Source organism: Cryptomeria japonica, chromosome 9, assembly GCF_030272615.1.
Source record: "Cryptomeria japonica chromosome 9, Sugi_1.0, whole genome shotgun sequence".
NCBI lineage: Eukaryota > Viridiplantae > Streptophyta > Pinopsida > Cupressales > Cupressaceae > Cryptomeria > Cryptomeria japonica.
In genome coordinates, this window is record NC_081413.1 from 311,675,412 (window position 1) to 311,698,748 (window position 23,337).

The following is a 23,337-nucleotide window of genomic DNA, read 5'->3' on the forward strand; positions in this document are numbered from 1 at the left end:
AGGATAAGATTTTGTTTGATGTTGTTAACATGGTTGCTTGTCACCTCTTGTTTGGAAGGCCATGATAGTATGACCTCAAAGCACACCATGATGGTTTTAGGAATGCCTACTCAATCACAAAGAATGGCAAGGTCATAGAGTTACTGCCCCTGACTAAAAACAATGAAGAACAAAAAGAAAATGGGTCCAAAGTGATGATGATGGAAGGAAAACCATTCCTCAAGGAGATAAAGATGGAAGAAGGGATATGTTTTGCTTTGTTTCCAATACCAATCTCAAAGGAGAAGCCTTCTACAGATGACAAGGTAGAAGGTAAGGAAAAGAATCTCAATGTGGAAGTGAAGGAGATCATTGATAGATACAAAGGAATAGTTGCAGACAGAGTGCCAAGGAGTTTTCCGCCAATGAGAGAGATCAATAATTGTATTGACTTGATCCTAGGGGATACATTGCCTAAGAAGCCTGCATACAAACTCACACCACAACAAATTGAGGAGATGGCAAGGAAAATTCAAGAGTTGTTAGATTCTGATCTGATTGGAAAGAGCCTTAGCCCATGTGTAGTCCCTGCTATTTTGGCACCCAAGAAAAATGGAACATGGAGGCTCTCAACTAATTCAAGAGCTCTCAACAAGATCATCATAAGGTATAGATTTCCAATTCCTAGGATATATGATTTTCTTGATTGTTTGGGGGGTACAAAATATTTCTCTAAAAATGATTTAAAGAGTGGATGCCACCAAATTAGGATTAGGCCTTGTGATGAGTGGAAAACAACCTTCAAAAAAAATGAAGGGTTGTATGAGTGGAAGGTTATGACATTTGGATTGTCTAATGCCCCAAGTGCATTCATGGGACTCGTGAATGAAGTTTTGAAAGAGTTCACAGGGAAGTTTGTAATAGTATATTCTGATGACATACTAATATTTAGCAGGAGAAAAGAAGAGCACTTGAGGCATATAGACATGGTTTTGAGAAAATTGAGTGAAGAGGAATTGATGATCAATATGGAAAAGTGTTTGCTCATGTAGGAAGAACTCAAATACCTCAGATTTGTGATCTCTAAAGGTCACTTGAAGATGGATCGGGATAAGGTAAATGCAATTCTCTCTTGGCCTACTCCTAGGACTATTGGTGAGGTTAGAAGTTTCCATGGATTAGCCACATTTTATAGAAAGTTCATAAGAGGTTTCAGTCAAATATGTGTTCCAATGTTGGACACCATAAAAGGTGGTGAAAAGTGTAGGTTCTCTTGGACAAAGGAAGTGGATGAGACATTAGAAACTCTCAAGCAAAAGGTATCTCAAAAACTGGTACTTGCCTTACCTGATTTTAATAAAGTGTTTTAGATTGAATGTGATGCTAGTGATGTGGCCATAGGAGCAGTCATAAGCCAAGAAGGTAGACCTATAGCATTCTTTAGTGAAAAGATTAATGAGGAAAAGAGAAAATACTCTTCTTATGACCTAGAAATGTATGCATTAGTTCAGTATTTGAAAAATGGAGGCACTATCTGCAACCAAAGGAATTTGTGGTCTATACTGATAATGAAGCCTTGAGTTTCATTAATAGTCAAGAAAAGTTAAGCCATAGGCATACAAAATGGGTAGAATCCCTCCAAGCCTACACCTTCTCCATCAAACACAAGAAGGGAGTAGCCAACAAAGTGGCTGATGCACTAAGTAGAAGGGTGCTTACCATATCTTAAATCTAATTAGAAAGCATTGGGATTAATGCATTGAAATATATGTATGTTGCAGATGAGGACTTCAAGGAGATTTACAAGGTATGTATTGAATTTGATGAAAGTTATCATGTGGAATTTACCGATTTTCTGATCCAAGATGGACTTCTCTTCAAAGGTGGGAAATTGTGCATACCAAGCTGCTCAATGAGGACTAATATCATCAAGGAAAATCATAGTGGGGCCATGGTAGGTCATTTTGGCTTGGACAAGACACTTGAATAGGTGAGGAGGAACTACTTTTGGCCCAAATTGCAGGTTGATGTAAGAAGGTTTGTAGATGCATGCACTATTTTCCAGAAGGCAAAAGGAAGAAGCACTAATGCTGGTTTGTATCAGCCCTTACCCATTCCTTCAAGACATTGGGAAAGTGTGTCAATGGATTTTGTAATGGGTTTACCTAGGACACAAAAGGGGTTTGATAGTGTATTTGTGGTAGTGGATAGGTTTAGTAAAATGGCACATTTATTGCCATGCAAGTCCACTACTGATGCATCTTACATAGTAGATTTGTTTTTCAAAGAAGTAGCAAGGATCCATGGACTTCCATTGAATATAGTGTCTGATAGGGATGTCAAATTTGTTGGCCACTTTTGGAGAACTCTATGGAGAAAACTTGGCACTAACCTATCCTTTTCATCAGCCTATCATCCACAAATGGATGGACAGACAAAAGTGGTAAATAGATCATTAGGAAACTTGTTGAGATGCCTTACAAGATAGCATGGTGAAAAATGGGATTCAATCTTATCCTAGGCCGAGTTTGCCTACAATGACACTGTAAACAAAAGCACGGGGAAGTCACCCTTTCAGATTGTGTATGGGTTGCATCCAAGAGGGGTATTGGAGTTGAGAAGACTGCCCCATACGGACCCCATAACAATAGATGGGGAGAGGTTTGCTGAAGCCATAAAGGATGTCCATGAGTAGGTCAAGATACAACTTCAAAATTTATCAGACAAGTACAAAGAACATGCAGATCAAAAAATGAGAGAATTACAGTTTCAGGTTGGAGATTTGGTTTGGGAAAATTTGAAGAAGGAAAGGTTGCCCAAGGGCAAGCACACTAAGCTCATGCAAAGGAAAGTAGGACCATGTCAAATCTTGAAGAAGTTTGGCAACAATGCCTATGAGATTCAATTACCACCTGACCATGACATATCTTCTATTTTTAATGTTTGTGATCTAACTCCTTTTAAAGGTGATTCTAATGCAGGTAACTCACAATAGGTCCTAGAAGATGCAACATATATAGATATTCCCAAACATGAGCCACCTAAACTTGAGAAAGTGTTGGACACCAAGGTTGTAAAGAAGACCAGGAACAATGAATACAAACAATACTTGGTCAAATGGAAAGGGAAACTAGACTCTGAAGCTATTTGGTTGGATGAAGATTAGATCGAGAAGCATGGTACTACATTACATGAACTCATCTCAAGTGGACTTGAGATTCATTCACTGCGAGAGTATGGTGCAGGGGCACCTCACAAATAAGATAATCAGGGCCATGATAATGAAGGCATAAAGGTCACACATGCATAAGAATGTGATATCTCAATCTATGTAATAGGATAGTTTAGTTTGTTTGATCTTTGTAATAAACCCCACTCTGTTACCCAATGACATGAATTTGGAAAGTTGATAAGATACCATGGGAATATGGGCCTAGGGGAATTTAGTTGAGTATTTTATAGGTGTTTATGTGTTGGAGATGTCTTAGGAAGGTTTAAGAAATGTTTGAACAACTCTGAAGTCTACAGACTTAACATGTGTCTAAGTTGCTAAACCATGACAACTTTTCATGACAAATTTTGGTTACAAAGAGAAACTTCTTCCCAATGGTCACCAAAGTTTAAAAGGTGGTTGATAACCATTGAGAAGGGAATAATATATAGTTTAAAATAATCATTTAGGAGAGAAGAGTTTTGTAAATAATTGACATCATTGAAGCAATAAAATACTGAGAATTCCCTGCAATTTTGTTATTCTGAACAGTGTACTGTACTGTATAGACATATAGGAATTAGAAACAAGTGGTATGTGGTAGAGTGACCAATAAAATTTCATATGCATCAAGTTTGAGGTCTTAATTCTCTAGGACAAGGGAGAAACCGACAATTTTTAGGAAATGGTCTAGATTTGACAGTTTTACCTAGGGTTTTACAAAGAAATGGCCTTATCTTGCCGATCCTTCATTGGTGGTCCACGGATCTTGAGGAGATGCAAGTATGGCCAATTTATTTTAATATTTTGGTATCCCTTTTCATGTTAGGACTGGTTGGAGGTAAGGATTTGATGCATTAAGGTGGGAAACTCCATGTGGCCACCGTGCAAGTTCAAACAAATAGGTTTCACATCAGATGTTAGGGGTTTTATCACCATATAAAACTTAGGAATTGATGGTTTTACCATGTCCTAAGAGAATTAATTGTGATTTTTTGATAATATAGGGCTTGTGTCTACCCTCTCCTTTGTAAATTAGGCCTAATTGGGGCTATTAGGTCTCTTAACCAAGATAGGGTTTGGACCCTTGTATTTCCGAACAGTTGGAACCCTTTGGATATGTTTTGTAACTCATTAAAGGGTATCCAAATATGGAATTATTTTTCTAAGTCATTTGTAGAAGCAACGAGTTAACTGAGGAAAAATGGCCTGGCAGGGCTATTAGGACTAGTAGGCCTTCCTGCAGCAACTGTCTCAAACCACTAAAAGAAACCTAAATTGGTGATTGAAAAGAGTCTTCCTAACCTAGGGGAATTCAAACCAAATCCTATATAGATACTGATGAACTGGAGAGAGGACCAAACCTTGTTGGGCTATAGGGTCCTTAAGAATCACTAGAAGTCCTTGTGAAGCATTCAAGGGAAGTGACCTTGTGAGGAAGCATTTAGGAAGGAAATGATGTGGGACTTGTCAAATTTATCTTTCTTAACTCCTTAAACTCATTTGCGATTTCTAGAGTCCTTGGTTTATTCTTGGACTAAAGGAACCTACTCTATACCTATACTAGGGCTCTGCATCATAGTCTTTATTTATTTTGTTTTTTTGGTCTCATAGATCACACAAAGTCTCATACTGATGTAATTAAAATATTTATTATCCGTTCATTCATTATATCTGTTTTGCAAGTACTGGAAATATATGTAATTAAAATATTATAAAAGTTGTATTTCTATTTATGAAAATATTTCTTTCAAATTAAAATCATATAAATTTATAATGTTTTATCAACATTCAATTTCATTATTTTTAGTTATTTTTATTGATTTATTTTTAACAAGTAGTGATTCACACGAACCCTGCTCCTATGATCAAGAATTATACATTTAATATTCATTGTATTTAGATGTGAATTTTTTGAGTCAATCTCATTGATCCATATTTCGTGAGTAGTGATTCACATGAATCCACATCTCATGAACATGAAAGATCCAATTAACACATATTGCATCTACTTATGCTCATAAGAGATAGATTCATGTGAATTAATATGAATCAATTAGATTGATTCAAAAACTATTAAGTTGAATCTTAATGAAACTTCTCAATTTAGCACACTACAAAAAAACCAGCACATGCTTAATAATACAATTGAATCCTACTAATAAATTACTTCTCCAAAAAAGAACCAGACACATGATTAGAAATCTCTAACCATAAATGGAAAATATATAGTATATAATTTAGTACATATAACTTTATCACAAATGGGTAACCTTGATATAGGCATAAGAAAACAAAATTTCAAATGATCAAGACAAAAAGACCATACAAAGAAATAAACGATACAATATACAAAGCAAAAAGTATATAATTTGCTAGTATAATTTAGTCCCAAATAGAACTAATTCAGCGTAAAAAAAATATAAAGAAACAAAGGTTGGAGTAAAGATTGTTGAGATATACTTACCTCGTATCCAAGAATTCAATTGATTGTAAGCCCCTCTCTCTGTGGGAAGCTTTGCATTTACTTGAAGCATTCCTCTTATTTTGTCCCCCCTCCAGATTTTCACTTTAGAGATAGTCTTCCTAGAAATAGTTAAATGTCATGACTTCCACATGGTATAGTAAAACAAGGATTTAAGCAACTTAACATTTATAATTGCATACAACATATATGATTTCCTCAAGTCAACAACATATTCTGGCTTTGCAAACATATAGAAACTGAAAAAGGAAAACCAATTCCTTCCTACTACTGCAAGTATGAGATCCCCTTCTTATCGTGCATGTCTGGGATTGATTCACTTAGCATCACCAACAATCTCCATAGGAACATCATGAATGATGATAGCTTCTTTCATCTCTCACAACAATATTCCTTGCAATAATCTTGTTAGGTCTCGGGGACAACTGAGAGGGGGGGTGAATCAGTTGTCAAATAAATTCAAACCAAAACAACTTAACCAACTTTAATGCTTAATATGGGTGAAGCAGACTTGTATGCCGGTAGACAATTTTATTAGTTAATTATAGTACTAGTAAAGATTAATGCATGAAATAGAAAGACAATAACATCCACAACACATAACACCAATATTTGTACGTGGAAACCCTATAAGGGGAAAAACCACGGTGGGAAACCTTACCCACAATCAGATGATACTACTGCAAATAGTATGTGTATACAGATGGGGTTTGCACATGTAGAAAGGCCAAATGCCTAGAGCTCACTGCTCAAACACAAGAGGAGTCACACTGACTAAAATTGGATGGTTAAATCCAATAAGGATGTACTACTCAAAATAGTATTTTACTATGCTGGATTCAGTACCGGTGTAGTTCTGATTGTCTTCACAAAAACCCTTCTTCAACCTTCAAATTATGTCAGCATATATAGCTCTGCTTATTCTCGCATATACCTTTTCACAATTTCTCTTTCACATTCCACACTGATCTTACATTTATATCATAACCTAAGACCAATTTTAGTAGGTCGACTCTAAAGGATATTACAATAAAATCATTTTACAAATAAAACAATATCTGATGCAATAACCGATTCATCATGTCAGCTCAATGCAGTTACAACATTAATAAAACATATTCATAGCATGACGTGCTGATCTGGAATCGATGAGCCTGTCGGTGAATGATCTGTACCTATTTGTCGGTAACAACAAATATGGAAATATGAATATGCCAATGAACAAATCTTCAAGAAAAAGTGTCAAAATGATGTCTTCCACATAACCAGGTGTTTTTCATGCCATTCCAGGTGTCGGTGAACATTATATCCTATCGGTGTACTAGATACCGGTGACTGTGCATAAGTCACTTGCTTGCCGGTGATCATTGCCAATTCTTCAAAGTGCCAGAGTTGATAAGTGATAGTAGGTGTTGACATCAATGACAAAACCATACCAAAATACCAACAATCTCCCCCTTTGGCATTGATGGCAACACAAGATGGAAAAACCATCAAAGTGCCAAGACAGAAATGCCAAATACCAAAAAAACCAACAATCTCCAAAAAAAGATCATAACCAGAAATCAAAATTCAGATATAAACAATCTCTCCCCCTGGGAGTGTCGTGTGTTTTTCCATACCAATCTCTCCCCCTTTGACATCAAATGCCAAAGCCAATGCAAAACTAGATGTAAATACAAAATACCAACCAATTAAGTATTCCAACTACTCCCTTTGAGAACTAGCTTCCTCATCAAAGCTGGAATAAAAGATTTCTTTGTTGATTCTGTTGGTTGATAACAAACATCAACTGTCTAAGTCTCTACCGGTGGGGGTATAACCCCAAGCTGGTCTATGAGATATTCAAAGGTCTCCTTAGGAAGAGGTTTAGTGAAAATATTTGCAATCTGCTCTTTAGTATTAACATAAACCAATTTTACTTCTTTTGTTTCAACATTCTCCCTTAGAAAATTTAGTTTGATAAAAACATGTTTAGTTTTAGAATGTAATAACGGATTCTTAGATATATCAATTGCTGCAGTGTTGTCAAAATAGATAGTTATGGGTTCCTTGCATTTTACCTTTATGTCCTTTAACATTTGCTTAAGCCATAATACATGTGTACAGTTAGTTGCTGCTGCAACATATTCTGATTCAGCTATTGATAAAGATGTACAACTTTGTTTCTTACTCAACCAAGAAATTAATCTACTGCCAAGAAAAAATGCTCCTCTAGTGGTGCTTTTTCTATCATCCACATCTCCTACCCAATTTGCATCTGTATATGCACATAATTCAAAGTTTTCATCTCTAGGATACCATAATCCAAGATTTGTAGTGCCTTGTAAGTACCAAAAAATTCTTTTGACTGCTGATTCATGATTTTCTCTAGGATTACTCTGAAATCTTGAAACAATACATACTGCATTCATAATATCAGGTCTTGTTTGTGTCAAATAAAATAAACCTCCTATCATAGATTTGTACCTAGTCGGATTAACAGGTGTAGATTCATCCCTTAGTGATAATTTGTTTTTTGTAGTCATAGGTGTGCTTATCAGTTTAGAGTTCTCCATCCCAAATTTCTTTAGTAACTCCTTCAAGTACTTGGATTGACTCAAGAATATACCTTTATCAGTCTGTGAAATCTGCAATCCTAAATTTTTTTTTATCTCTCCAATCATAGACATTTCAAATTCTTGTTGCATTTCAATAGAAAAGTCTTTACATAATCCATCTTCTCCTCCAAAGATTATATAATCAACCAAAACTTCTATAACCAAGATGTCATCATTAGTCACTTTGTAGTATAAGTTGCTGTCAACATCACCTTTAGAAAACCCAATCTTCAAAAGATACTTATCCAATCTTGCATACCAAGCTCTTGGAGCTTGTTTCAACCCATACAAAGCTTTCCTTAACCTGCAAACCATATCTTTATTATCTGTGAAAGAAAATCCATCAGGTTGTTCAATGTAAACTTCTTCTTCAAGATCTCCATTCAAAAATGCACATTTAATATCCATTTGATATACTTTGTAGTTCTTGTGTGCTGCAAAAGATAAGAATAATTTGATTGCCTCAATTCTAGCTACCGGTGCAAAGGTTTCATTATAATCAATTCCTTCTTTTTGAGAATATCTCTTACACACTAGTCTTTCTTTGTTCCTGATTACATTACCATCTTCATTAGGTTTGTTTCTAAAAACCCATTTTGTTCCAATCACATTTTTGTCTTTAGGCCAGGGAACTAATGTCCATGTGTTATTTTTCTCAATTTGTTCTAGTTCCTCTTCCATAGCTTTAATCCAGTGTTTATCTTCACATGCCTCATTAATTGATGATGGTTCAATTTGAGAAATAAGTCATACCTCTTCATTTGCTAGTCTTCCCTTGTCATAACTCCTTTATACTTGTTCCCAATTATCTGATCTTCAGAGTGATTCAGTCTTACATACTGGGGTGTCTTCATTTGTTGTTGTTCCTCAGTTATTGTGGAATTTTCAGATGATACCAGTGTAACTAGATCTTCATTCTATACCGATGGGTTCAATGTAGGTTCATTTGTTAGAATCTTTGTTGCCAGTTCAGAGTCTATATACCTTGAAGTTCCTCTGAATTGTTCATCAATCTTCATATTTGTACTCTCAACAATTTTCTGCAATCTCTTGTCAAAACATCTATATGCCTTTCTCTTAGATGAATAACCAAGAAATATTCCTTCATCACTTCTAGGATCAAATTTGCCAATGTAATCATCTCTTCTAATATAGCATTTACTTCCAAATATTCTGAAATATTTAAGAGTAGGAGTAATACCAAACCATAGTTCATGAGGGGTCTTACTGGTTTCTCCTTTGATGTGAACTTTGTTGAATGTGTAGACCGCTATACTTACTACCTCTCTCCAATATACATGTGGTAGATTTTCTTTAGATAACATACTTCTAGCTGCATCCAAGATAGTTCTATTTTTCCTTTCAACGACTCCATTTTGCTGTGGTGTCCGAGGTGCTGATAGCTGTCTTCTGATTCCATTCACTTCACAGAATGTATTAAATTCCTTAGATGTAAATTCTCCTCCTTGATCCAATCTCAGACATTTGATTTTCTTACTAGTTTCATTCTTTACCATTGCTTTGAATAGTTTGAACTTTCCAAGTTCTTCTGGTTTCTCTCTGAGAAAAGTAACCCAACACATTCTAGAATAGTCATCAATGATTAGCATGAAATATGTATCACCTTGTAAAATTTTAGTTCTAGTTGGACCACATAAATCAGTATGAATTAGGTCAAGAGCATTATTGGATTTTTTCTGGAATACTTTTAAAAGATGCTCTAACTTGTTTTCCAAATTGACATTCCTTACATACCGGATTGCGAGGTTTGACAATTTTAGGTAATTCTCTAGCTGCCTTAGTAGTACTGATTTTTACCATGCAATCAAAATTTACATGACAGAGTCTCTTATGCCATAGCCAACTTTCATCAATATGTGCAATCAAGCATGTCTTTTCACTATTATTCAAATGAAAGATGTTACCTCTAGTTTGATTTCCGGTTGCAATTTCCAAGCCAGTTCTGTTCATAATTTTGCACTTTCCATTCTTGAATTGTAATTGAAATCCTTTCTCATCTAATTGACCAGAACTCAAAAGATTATGCTTTAAACCTTCCACATAGTAAACATTGTCTGTATTATGCTTACCATCAAGAGATATTGTACCTTTACCTTTGATGAAACAAGCTTTATCATCTCTAAATCTTACTAGACCTCCATTATATTCTTGAAATTTCAAGAATTTACCTTTATCGCCAGTCATGTGATGTGAACATCCTGAATCAATGATCCATTCATCCTTAACTTCAACTTTAGCTGCCAGGGCCTGCTCTACGGGTTGAATAGTAGGTTCTGGTTGATCTACTGTTATAGCAAAAAAAACCCATCGATTGTCTGCCGGATCTTCATCAAAATCATCAGTGACTCCTTCATCAGCAAGATAACAAGATTTATCTTTATTCTTCTTAAATCTGTATCTTTGATATTCAGGGTTAGGCTTGTATGTTCTTCTAGCTTCTTCTCTTAGTCTACCATGTCTATTAGGGCATCTAGAAGCCATATGACCAATCTTATTATAGTTAAAGCATTTAAAGGGTGCTTTACCTTCATACTTACTTCCAACTGGACCTTTAGGCATTTTTCTTGCAAATAGTGCTTCAAGTTCTTCATTTTCTCTCTTTCTTTCCTCAAGTTCTCTTGCATAAAAGGATTTCCAATGAGACTTGTCAAATGATGGTGCAGATGATGTTGATGACTTAAAAGCTAAATCTGTCTTTATAGTAGCAACAAGACCAAATTCCTCAATTTCAAAAGCTGCAAGTTTTCCAATCAATGTATCCCTAGTTACTGATGTATTAGGCATTGTTCTTAACTCATTTATAGCAGCAACCTTCATTTTATATGCCGGTGGATATCCTCTTAAAACTTTTGAAACAATTTCATCTTCACTTAGGGTTCCTCCACAACATTTAATACCCAAAACAATTTCATTTACTCTTTCCATAAAAGCATAAATCCTTTCATCTTCTTCCATTTTCAGATTTTCATACCTGACCCGAAAGCTTTCAAGTTTTGCAATTTTGACTGTGGAATCTCCTTCATTCAATATTTATAGATGATCCCAAATAGATTTAGCAGTTGATCTATCTGATAATCCCATGACTTGCTGATCTGTTAATGCGCTCAAAAGTGCTTCTCTTGCTTTGCAATCATTTTCTTCATCTTTAGCCAAGTTTGGTAGATTAGGCTGACCAGTTGTAGGAGTTGTATAGCCATTCTTTGTAACATCCTAGATGTCCTTTCCAATGCAATTTAGATGTGTCTCCATTCTAATCTTCCATATTCCATAGTTGGTTCCATCAAGCTTAGGACTGTCCTTCCTGAAATAGTTAGTAGACATTGGATCTCCTCAAGCTGTTAAACTTCTGCAAAAAGAGGACTAGGCTCTGATACCAATTGTTAGGTCTTGGGGACAACTGAGAGGGGGGGGCATGAATCAGTTGTCAAATAAATTTAAACCAAAACAACTTAACCAACTTTAATACTTAATACCGGTGAAGCAGACTTGTATGTCGGTAGATAGTTTTATCAGTTAATTATAGTACCGGTAAAGATTAATGCATGAAACAGAAAGACAATAATATCCACAACACATAACACCAATATTTGTACATGGAAACCCTGTAAGGGGAAAAACCACGGTGGGAAACCTTACCCACAATCAGATGATACTACTGCAGATAGTATGTGTATACAGATGTGGTTTGCACATGCAGAAAGGCCAAGCGCCTAGAGCTCACTGCTCAAACACAATAGGAGTCACATTGACTACAATTGGATGGTTAAATCCAATAAGGATGTACTGCTCAAAATAGCATCTTACTATGCTAGATTCAGTACCGGTGTAGTTCTGATTGTCTTCACAAAAACCCTTCTTCAACCTTCAAATGATGTCAGCGTGTATAGCTCTGCTTATTCTCGCATATAACTTTTCACAATTTCTCTTTCGCATTCCACACTAATCTTACAAATAAGATCTTACATTTATATCATAACCTAAGACCAATTTTAGTAGGTCGGCTCTAAAGGATATTACAATAAAATCATTTTACAAATAAAACAATATCCGATGCAATAACCGATTCATCATGTCGGCTCAATGCAATTAAAACATTAATAAAACATCTTCAAAGCGTGCCGTGCTAATTTGGAATAGATAAGCTTGCTGGTGAATGATCTGGACCTATTTGCTGGTAACAACAAATATGCAAATACGAATATGCCAATGAAAAAATCTTCAAGACAAAGTGTTGAAATGATGTCTTCAACATAACCAAGTGTTTTCCATACCATTCCAGATGTCGGTGAACATTATATCCTTCTGGTGTACCAGATATCGGTGATTGTGCATAAGTCACTTGCTTGCTGGTGATCATTGCCAATTCTTCAAAGTGCCAGAGTTGATAAGTGATAGTAGTTGTTGACATCAATGACAAAACCATACCAAAATACCAACAAATCTTAGAGACAAGTAGGTTTCCTTGTGTTAAGAAACACATGCTTGAAAACTTTTGACAACTCTAATTGTTGCTCCAAGGGACATGTTTGACAATCTAAATGCAATTTGCAACTTTTGACTGTAGCCATAAAGGGATAATTATATCAACTCCAAATCATACACTACATGTTTAATTTAGAATATACCCTTCTTCAATCATCTCCCAAGAAAAAATTTCTAACTTTGCATAGACCTCCTATTTTTGTGGGTGTGAATCTAGCTATTAAAAAAAAAGTATATACCATTTTATCAACTTCAATCCAACTACATCCAAGTATCTTTTTAATTCCCCCATTTTTTTAATCAATATCCTAAACTTTTTAATGCCATCCCACCTTCCCTCTTCTGCATAAATATCCGAGAGAAAAAGATAAGGTACAACATTTATGGGATCCAACTCAGAAAGGAGAGTTACCTCAAATTCTCCTAGCCCTATCAACTTAACTGATCTATAAAAACCAAGCAAACACATCCACACAATGACATAAGGTTTGAATAGAATTTTGATGATGAAGTTTAGGGCTTCCTCAACATAGCCAACACGTCCAAGAAGGTCAACCATGCATAAATAATTATCTATTGTAGGCATAATGCCATAAGACTCACTCATGCGTTTAATAATTTACAACCCTCATCCACTAAAGCTATATGCCTGCATGCAAATAAAACACAAATGAAGCTTACATAGTCAGGGTAAGTTCCAAAGTTCTTCATTAGTTCAAAGAGTCTAAGGGAATCCTTACCATAGACATGCATCACATATCCTGTAATCATCGCATTCCATGAGACCACATCCCTTTGAGGCATTGTGTCAAAAAACTTGTGTTCCTTTTGTATGCTTCCACATTTGGCATACATGTCTATCATTTCATTCCCAACTACAATGTTAGACAAAAAATAGTTTTTGCTTATGCTCTCATGAATCTCCATAACTTGTTCTAAAGCTCCCATTTTGGCACAAGCTGGAATGATGCTGGCAAAGGTGCCCTGATCAGATTGGACACCCTTTTGTTGCATTTGCTTAAAAATATCCAAGGCTTTTTCAATATCTAGCAAGGATCACATTCCACTAAACCACATTTGGTTGAGGAATTTCTTTGAAAAGCCTTGAAGCCTCATCAAGAAATCATTTTGGGAATATCCTACAATCATCACATTCCACAAAACCACATCTCTTTCAGGCATTTTGTCAAACAATCCACGTGCCTTCTGTATGCTTCCACATTTTGCATACATGTCTATCAAGGCATTCCCAACTAAAACTTTGGACAAAAACCCACTTCTGGTTAACCTGTGATGGATTTCCATGCCCTGTTCCAAAGCTCTCATTTTAGCACTAGAAGGGAGGATGTTGGAAAAGATCTATGCATCAGGCTCTACACCTACCAATTGCATTTGATTAAAAATATCTAGGTATTTTTCATCAAACCCATTTTATACACATCCAACAAGAATCACATTCCAAGAAAACACATCTGCTCGAGGCATTACATCGAAAAGCCTCAAAGCCTCAGCTAAACCACCATTTTGTGCACATCCTACAATCATTGTATTTCACAACACCACATCTCGTTGAGGCATTTTGTCAAACAATTTGTGTGCCTTATGAAAACTTCCACATTTTATGTACATGTCCATAAGAGAATTTCAACTACAACATCAGACAAAAATCCATTTCTAATTATGGATTTGTGAATGTCCATCCCTTATTCCAAAACTCCCAATTTGGCGTAAGATGGAAGTATGTTGGAAAAGATGAACCGATTAAGTTGGGCATTACTTTTTTGCAATTGCTTAAACAATGTCAACACCTCTTTAGGAAGCCCATATCTTTTGTAGGCTGTAATCAACACACTCCATGAGAAGCCATTCCTTTTTGTCATGTAATCGAAAAATTTCTGACCATTCACTAAACTTCCATACTTAACATACATGTTGACAAGCTTATTTTGAAAAAATGTGCCTGTAGCAAATACCAATCCTCTATTGATGATGAACATGTGGATTAACTTCACCCTTTGAAAGTGCATATTTTGTAGTGCAAGTCTGCAATAGATGAAAATATGTAGACGAGTGTGTAGAAGGGTTGTATGTAGTGAGAAGAATGTTTAGTGCCTCCTTCAAGAAATCCTCCATACAAAGTGCTCTCACATGGCCAATTTTATCTTTGAATCGCGTGTAGTTATTCATTCTACTGCAATAAATTATTAAACACTACCATCATGGTGAGGTGATGAAACAATGTGAGTGAAGATGACCAGGTAGTTTTTGATGGCAGTGATTTCAATGATACTAGATATATTTTAAGGATTTTACTTGGGAAGATAGACTTAAGTGTAAGGTTTAAAGTTTAGCCAAATGGTTTTATGGAAGAGTTCTATCACAATAAAGATTGAGGGAATGCACTGGAACATAGGGCTAGGGTTTTTAACAACAACAATTCAAGGAGTGATAGGTATTCCTGTGAGGGGAGAATGACTTAGAAAGAAGACATTCAACATTACAACCTGGAGGAGCTTTCTGTTGAATTTCTCAGTGAAGGAAGGAACTCTTTGTGCCGCTTGCTAGGGCACATAAACCTGGAGAAGCCATATTATAAATGGAAATAACTTCTCTAGGTCTATGCACCCTAGCAGGTGGCATAAAGGGTTCCTTCCTCTGCTAAGAAATTAAATGGAAAGCTCCTGGATATCAAAGAAAATGTTGTTAATCCTGCTGAACAGTAATTTTTTTTCTCTATAAAATGACAAAAGAAACCAGCTAAAGAAGGGTACTTATCTGGGGATATGCCGATGCTGCTGTACATGAATAATAGTTTTTTGAGATCTCCAAACCCCAGGAAAACCAGATCTGCAATGTGCTTGGCATGAAGGAGATTGTAGTTATGCTAGTGCCATTCATTGGAAAACCCCTAATCAAATTGTAGTGTCCTATCAGTGAAGGCAATGGGAAAATATGGACAGAGTTTGGAGATAAAATTAATCCCATACTAATCCTTTCCGCCATTGATAATTGCTTGTTGATGCCCCTACCATCTGACGAGCAGAAACATACGCGTCGTTGATGAGTTGAGTTAGAAGTAAAGAGGGAAAAAGAAGTTTTATTTTGGGGAAAGTTTTTTTCTATTGTCTTAATTTAAGACAATTAAATAATAAACTAGCAATTGCACCTTGGTATGTAATGGGTACGTAGACTACAATAACATTGGACAAAACAAAAAAGAGGGGAAATAGAAAAATAGCAGAAAAGTCAATTTGATAAACTGATATATTATATTTCATTGTTTTAAGAAGTTAAACTATAGGAGTTGAGAAAATACAACACCACAGGAGCCCAAATAATCTCTGCAAGCTGAAAAACCTGTTACAAGGAGAAGCAATGAAGCAAATCACAGAAGGAAAGAATACACAGGAAAAATATGCTCCAAAAGATGAGAGCTCAATAATCTCCAAAATGTATTGTCAATAATAATCCTTCTTCATACAATGAAAAGAAAAAACTCAACCTTTAATAGGTCAAGAAACCCTAAAAGGGAAAACCTAGGTTTGCACATAATAATTAATTAAAATAATTAATTATATGCACCTAAAGTTAGCTTAAGTGTACAAAAGATAAAGGGAACTTAAATAATTAAACAAATAATGTTTAATTAATCAAGTAAATACCCGAATACTCTAACACCCCCCTTAAGCTAGACTTAGGGAGAAGCTAAAACCTAGAATAGCTACTGAAAGCTATAAAGATGGGTCCCGACAACAAGGCCTGATCAGGTACCCAAATACAATGAAATCTCTATGAACTGGAGAAATAGAGAAAACCACGTGGGAACAAAACTCTACTCCAAAAAGAGATGGAAAAGAACACCACTGAAGCATGAAGAACCTGCAAACTTTGTCGAAGAATAACTGCTGATCTGAAGAACCTCCACTGAAATAGAACATGACCAGGTAGAGAAGACTGTAATCTTCATGAGTGCCCTCAAATGACACTACTCGAATCAGGAGGCAAATAAGGCAAAAACAATTGAAATCAAAGATACAGATGGCATGAGAAACCAAAGCCTGAAGAGCTGATCAATCAAACCATAGAAGTAGTAGAACCAACAGGATAAACCTCCCCATAATGCGGAAGTGGGAGAGGGATAGGAACACTAAAAAGGACAACCAAAAAAAACTGCATGACGAAGAACCAAGAACATCAAAGGTGCTGAGACACATCATCATGAGGTGAATGTCATGGAAGGAACACTCACTTGACAAAGGAATATGACAAACAACAGGCAAACATCAACCCCCTCATGGCACTTGATCAATAGTGCATGTACAACAAGACACAAGCTATGCAAGATTCCAAGTAAACAATGCATGATGACACTTTATCTCAGTGCGTTTGTATAAATACAAGCTACAATTATAAGAAGACTGGAAATAGAAACATGAACCAAAATAGAGACATCCTACTCAGAGAAGAGATCCCAGGACCTGAAACAACCACGATATCCACCAGAGTGCTGAAAAGTAAAAAACTAAATAAAATATGAATAGAGTAGAATCTAGAAATAAAACTCATATTTCTAGAAAGTACATAGCACAAGCTTTCCAAAAATATAAAGTTTTTGAAAAACGGAGTTCGGATGCTCATTCTACGTCTCCCGGAGTGCAAAAACTAGACCTCACTTTGACTATAAAAAAACATAGTCAAATAGCAAAATTGGAAAAAAATACCAATAGCATGAGGTCGGCCTCAGAACCAGCTTTTCGATGCCTATTTGTTTTCAAAAAAACAAATCCGTATGTCCAAGATAGAGCCAAAAAACCAAACCCCCCTTGAAAAAGGCCAAAAAGGAGGTCTGGTGGCTCTTTGGTGGTCCGGTGGCCAGTGGGTGGCGCATCAGTGGCGGTCGGGCGGAGCTCTGGTGGCGGCTAGGTGGCGGAGCCAGGGCACCAGAGGAGGTTGGGCCTGGTGAGGGCCATTGAGGCGGCGGGCCGTGGCGGGGCGGGGTGGTGTTGCAGGCGGTGGCCGGCGAGTGGGGTGGAGCTGCGCGGGGAGCCGAGATGTAGGCGGAGGCCGGACTAGCGGGGGCCGCTAGGGCAGCTGGTGGCGGCGGCGAGGTGCTGTGGCGGGCAACAGGGGAGGCGCTGTGGGGGCCGGGGAGCCGGTGGCCGGTAGGGGCTGGAGCCGGCGAAGGGGGCCGGAGGCCGTAGCACAGGGGGCTAGAAAGAGCCAATGGCGCAGGGCCCGAGGCTGACAGGGGGCCAGACGACAGAGCCTGCAACAAGGCAGGGGCCCCACGGTACCCTAGATGTAGGCGGAGGCCGGACTAGGGGTGGTGTTGCAGGCGGTGGCCGGCGAGTGGGGTGGAGCTGCGCGGGGAGCCGAGATGTAGGCGGAGGCTGGACTAGCGGGGGCCGCTAGGGCAGCTGGTGGCGGCGGCGAGGTGCTGTGGCGGGCGACAGGGGAGGCGCTGTGGGGGCCGGGGAGCCGGTGGCCGGCGGGGGCTGGAGCCGGCGAAGGGGGCCGGAGGCCGTAGCACAGGGGGCTAGAAAGAGCCAATGGCGCAGGGCCCGAGGCTGACAGGGGGCCAGACGACAGAGCCTGCAACAAGGCAGGGGCCCCACGGTACCCTAGATACCGTGAGGGCCCCCAAAAAACCCTTTTTTTTTGCAAATTTTTTTTTTCTTATGCCCTATTTTCATTTTTAAAATTTTTTTTTGAAGATTTTTTTTTTTTAAAAATCAAAATTCTGGCCTGCATGTTGTAAAAAGGCAAATTTTTAAAATTTTTTTTTCTCGATCTGCGTGCCAGGGCCGTACGACTTGGATCAAAGAAAAAAATGTTCCCAGAGGCTCATGAACCAAAATAGGTCGAATTTTATATGACCATAAGGGTTTTTGGGCCTTCTGAGCACAATGGTGAGGTCTGTTTAGGCCCAAAGTGCTAAGAAAAAAAGGTCAAACCCTAGGTGCATAAAAACTTTCTAAAACCCCAGATCTGCTTCCAAAGCCAAAAATCTCAAAAACAAGAATAGGCAGCTACAGATCTAAAGCTCTGATACCATATAGGAGCTGGACAAATACAACACCACAGGAGCCAAAATAGTCTCTGCAAGCTGAAAACCTGTTATAAGGAGAAGCAATGAAGCAAATCACAGAAGGAAAGAATACACATGAAAAATATGCTCCAAAAGATGAGAGCTCAATAATCTCCAAAATGTATTGTCAATAATAATCCTTCTTCATACAATGAAAAGAAAGAACTCAACCTTTAATAGGTCAAGAAACCCTAAAAGGGAAAACCTAGGTTTGCACATAATAATTAATTAAAATAATTAATTATATGCACCTAAAGTTAGCTTAAGTGTAAAAGAGATAAAGGGAACTTAAATAATTAAACAAATAATGTTTAATTAATCAAGTAAATACCCGAATACTCTAACATAAACAAGTTTATTAATTTTTCATATAGAGATAATTAATTTATCAGCAAAAGAAGGTGATTAGAATGAAGGATAGGAACTTTGAGATGTTAGAATTTCTAGTATATATAAACATAGAAATATGGCCAATGAGTAATAGTGTTCTTTAAAAAAAATGTAGAAAATGCACAATATTAATGTAGACATTATGAAATTGAACATAAGGTTTACATTTGAAATTTTGTTAGAACATCTGAAGCAAATGCAAAATTAACATATTTTCCATATTTTCCACATCTTCCTCATTCATTCCAATTGTATATAGTTGTACAATCAATTTCAAACTATATAGAAGAATAGTAACTAAACAATAAGTGGGTGTAGTTGATTTCACACTCTAAAGAAGAATAGTGGCCAAAACAATATTTGGTAAAGTGACATATTGTGAAATGATTTTTTTGTATAATCGAAAAACTTGAATAATTTACCACATAACAATCATTTATTTATCACCAACATCAACTATTTTGAACACCTTACACATTGTTACAAACACCACAAATTTGTTCAATAGAGTTCTATACAATATTTTTCCATATAATTACAACACTATGAAATTGAACATATGTTGTACATCACTTTTGATTGAAATATAATTAATCAATTATGTAAGATTTTTATTTTTCATAAAAGATTGACATTTGTTAAATATAGAAGCATGAGAACATGATAAAATTGTTAATATTTGATAACACATTCTCAGTAAGATTACAAAGATATGTATAAGTATTGTAGAAATAGAAGATGGAACAAACTTGGAGTTTTGTAGCTATGGTTGATTGCTTGAAGAGTTTGCATTTGTCAATGTTGTCAGGCATGTTGCCTCTTGTTTTCATCAAGTAATATATGGGTTGTGTTGCATGCGTTCATATCTTTGGAATGTGAAGGGAGGGTGAATGTGAAGAATTGCAAGTTCGCGAACCCTTGAAACAGCTGTGAATGTCAAGCCTTGTCGATCAATGTTGCCGATGTTGATTGTTGCTATTTGAAGTGTGAGCCCTTGTGATTTGTGTATGGTTAAGCCCCATTCCATTTTTAGTGGTATTTGATGTCAAAGACCATGACTTATTGGAGTAGCTGGGATATTTTTTGGGTTGTTTTAATCCCAAGCTGGGCCGATGTAATTTTTGAATTAAACAACAACAAATAAGGGAATTTGAGGTGCTTTTTCACCATCATTATATACAATTGCTTTGACTTTTCCAAGTGAACCATTGACAAGTCTTGTTTGCACCCATATATTTGTACATAACATAACTTCTTGGCTGGTACATAAGAAGATCTTAGATTGAAGTTGTTCTTCATCTAGAGCATGTGAATCCCCTGAGTTGTTCTATAATAGATAGGGAAACAGGCTTTGCTAAAGACAAAAACATGCGTTTATTATGCAATGACACCATTTAATTTGTTGAAAATAGATGTGTTGATGATAAGAAAATAGTTTGCTCTGCTGAGGTGAGTGAGACATTAGAAGTTCCTAGTCTGCAATTGTTGGTTCTACATTCCATAAATTTGAGAGAAGTGCACAAAAAACAATTTGGGTAGGTTTCTCTCCAATTTGATGAAATATTTTATTCAATGTTACTATGTTTTGTCGGTGTAAGAAGAAAAAAACATTTAATGTATTAAAGTTTAAATACATGTTGAACTTGGGATTGACTATAATTCTAAATACACCTATATGAATCACTAAATATATGTCTAAGGAAGTATTTATATAGAAAATTAGAGTACATAATAATGTAATGAAAGGAAGAGTGTTGAATGTGGACTACTATTATATGCATGATAAATCATTGAATAGAAAAAGAAATTCATTAAATTAACATCTCTTCTAAAAAATAGGAGTCGTTACATATTGTGTTGAGAATTTACATCGATAGATATAGGTAGGTTCCATAGTAGCAAAATAGAAGTTTGTCTATAGGTGTAGGCTATTTACATTGATAGTAGTTAAAAGACAAGCTTAGGTTTTTAACATTTTAAGTACTTGAAATTGCTAATCACATTTTTTTCAAGTACATCTCATAAGAATGGATGATTTTGGAGGCATCCTTAATTGAATAGAGTTCATCATGATATAACTCCTTAAGGAAATCACATAGCCCCTCTAATTTGATGCAAGTGGCTTGGAATGTTGACACTATCTCTTGAAGTTTTTTGATATCCAATTCTTCCACAAGAGGTGTTGTTTGGTCTGTAATTTTGAATTTCTATACAATATCATGACAACTATTTGACACAGTTGAAGCAAGATTTTGGATATCAGTTTCAAGACATTTTGGTTGATTCACAGAAAAACATGATTCAACTTCCATAGTTGTGACATCTATTGGCAATAAGGGGCTTTGAATTCTTTTTGTTGTATCTCCACTGGAGAGTTGAATGATTTCATAACTATTTGTACGCTTAGCCATTTCCTGAGAGGAGTGAAGTAGAAGAATTGATAAGTACTAAATCTAGGAAAAAGTATTGTTAGGTGTAACAATCTCTTTTGTTAATTCAAGTATTATGAAATGTCAAAACATAATTGTTCATTCAATTAATGGGGAAAAAATAAAGATTCAAATATAGAGAAATGACACGTTAAAATCACATCAATACTCCAAAATATAAATTCTACTTATTAATCTATTTAAAATTTGATAAAATTGCATTTACCAAACAAGTTATATTAAGCTAAATTTAATACAATATGAATTAATAAATAAATATAAGTATGTTAAAATAAAATTGTATATATGTATTTTATTATTGTAGATATATATTAATTTAATGTGTAATATATAAACAAATATTAATTGTTAATTATATAATTTTGTATTTAGATATTTGTTTTATATTTTTTTAATATTAAATATAATGTGAAAACACAAAAAAGTAATAGAGAAAGAAACCGATAAAAATGAGAAACATTGAAGATAATATTTTATATAAAGAGAGTATTAATTAGCCTTTTTAACAAGATAGAGGTTTTAAAATGTAAAAAAGAAGACAACCAGGACAAAGTAAATGGAGATATAGTTCATCTGTAACTACCAATGATGCAAACCGTCGACTCCAAACCACCAATATTGCAACCAGAGGAAAGGGGATGGACTCTAGAAAGGGTGCCAGACCTTAATGCACCTTTGCATGACATGGCCTCGGGTTGGACAAATAGGTTTTCGCAATCCGAAGTGGCAGAGGAGTGGGAGAATATTGCATTGACTTCAACGAGGGAAGCAAGGTCCCAACAACCCACAGAGATAAATGTATGGGAGGTCATTCATCGACCACAAGAGGTAGTAGAGCCAGTGCAATGGGAGGATGACACTTCAAAACTTCAATGCCCTCAAAAATCAAACCCTGGATAATTCCGCCATGGAAGAGTAAAAAGACAGTTTTTGTTTTTTGTTTTTTGGTACCAAGAATATTTCCTTGATTCGATGTAAAAGGGAATTCGATGTCAGCCGATATGGCATGCTAATTTTGGCTACTTTTTTGATATTTTGATATATTATATCAAATTATACATAGCAACTATAGGCTTTCCAGAAAAATTTATATTTTGATGAAGCTTATTTTGTAAAATTGGGTGACTAGACCCTTTATAGTGTAGGTTTGGATTTTTGCATTTGTATTCGAGCTAGGATTCAAAGTTTTCTTCCTGGTTCTTTCTCTGATGAGCTCTCAAACTAGGTTTTATAAATATTAATATATTAAGTGCTCGCCACTTTTTGTTTAAAAAAAAAATCTACCAATGATGCCCATAATACATCCAACCATTAAAATTCAAAAATTTAAACACCAACGCATTAAAATTCAAAAGTTATTCTGATATTAAATAGTAAACGTGACAAGATTTTCTATGAAGTGGTTATATCTGTAAACGCATGGATGCATTTCACGTTAGGAGCTGCATGTCTGCCAGGTTTCTTATTTTGTATCTATGTTGCATACATCTTAAAGTTTTCAAAGGATTGATTTCAGTCATGGGAGATGTCAAACTGACTGAAAATAATTTCTTCGGTTAAGTGATCGTACTAGATATCTCTTGAAAAAAAGATAGAGAAAGTAGAGCAGAAGCTTACAACTAAAGAATGGG

General features: G+C 36.0%; 1 protein-coding gene across 1 annotated transcript in view; it reads right to left on the reverse strand.

Annotated features, from left to right (window-relative positions):
- Window positions 1-17,549: 17,549 nt before the first annotated feature.
- LOC131858382 (uncharacterized) overlaps window positions 17,550-23,337 on the reverse strand; it is a 36,846-nt gene continuing 31,058 nt past the window's right edge. The window contains exons 2-3 of the mRNA XM_059211611.1: window positions 18,092-18,370; window positions 17,550-18,044 (exon numbers count right to left, since the gene is read on the reverse strand). Of these exons, the coding sequence (XP_059067594.1) occupies window positions 17,550-18,044; window positions 18,092-18,370 (774 nt within the window). The remainder of the gene's footprint in view (window positions 18,045-18,091; window positions 18,371-23,337) is intronic.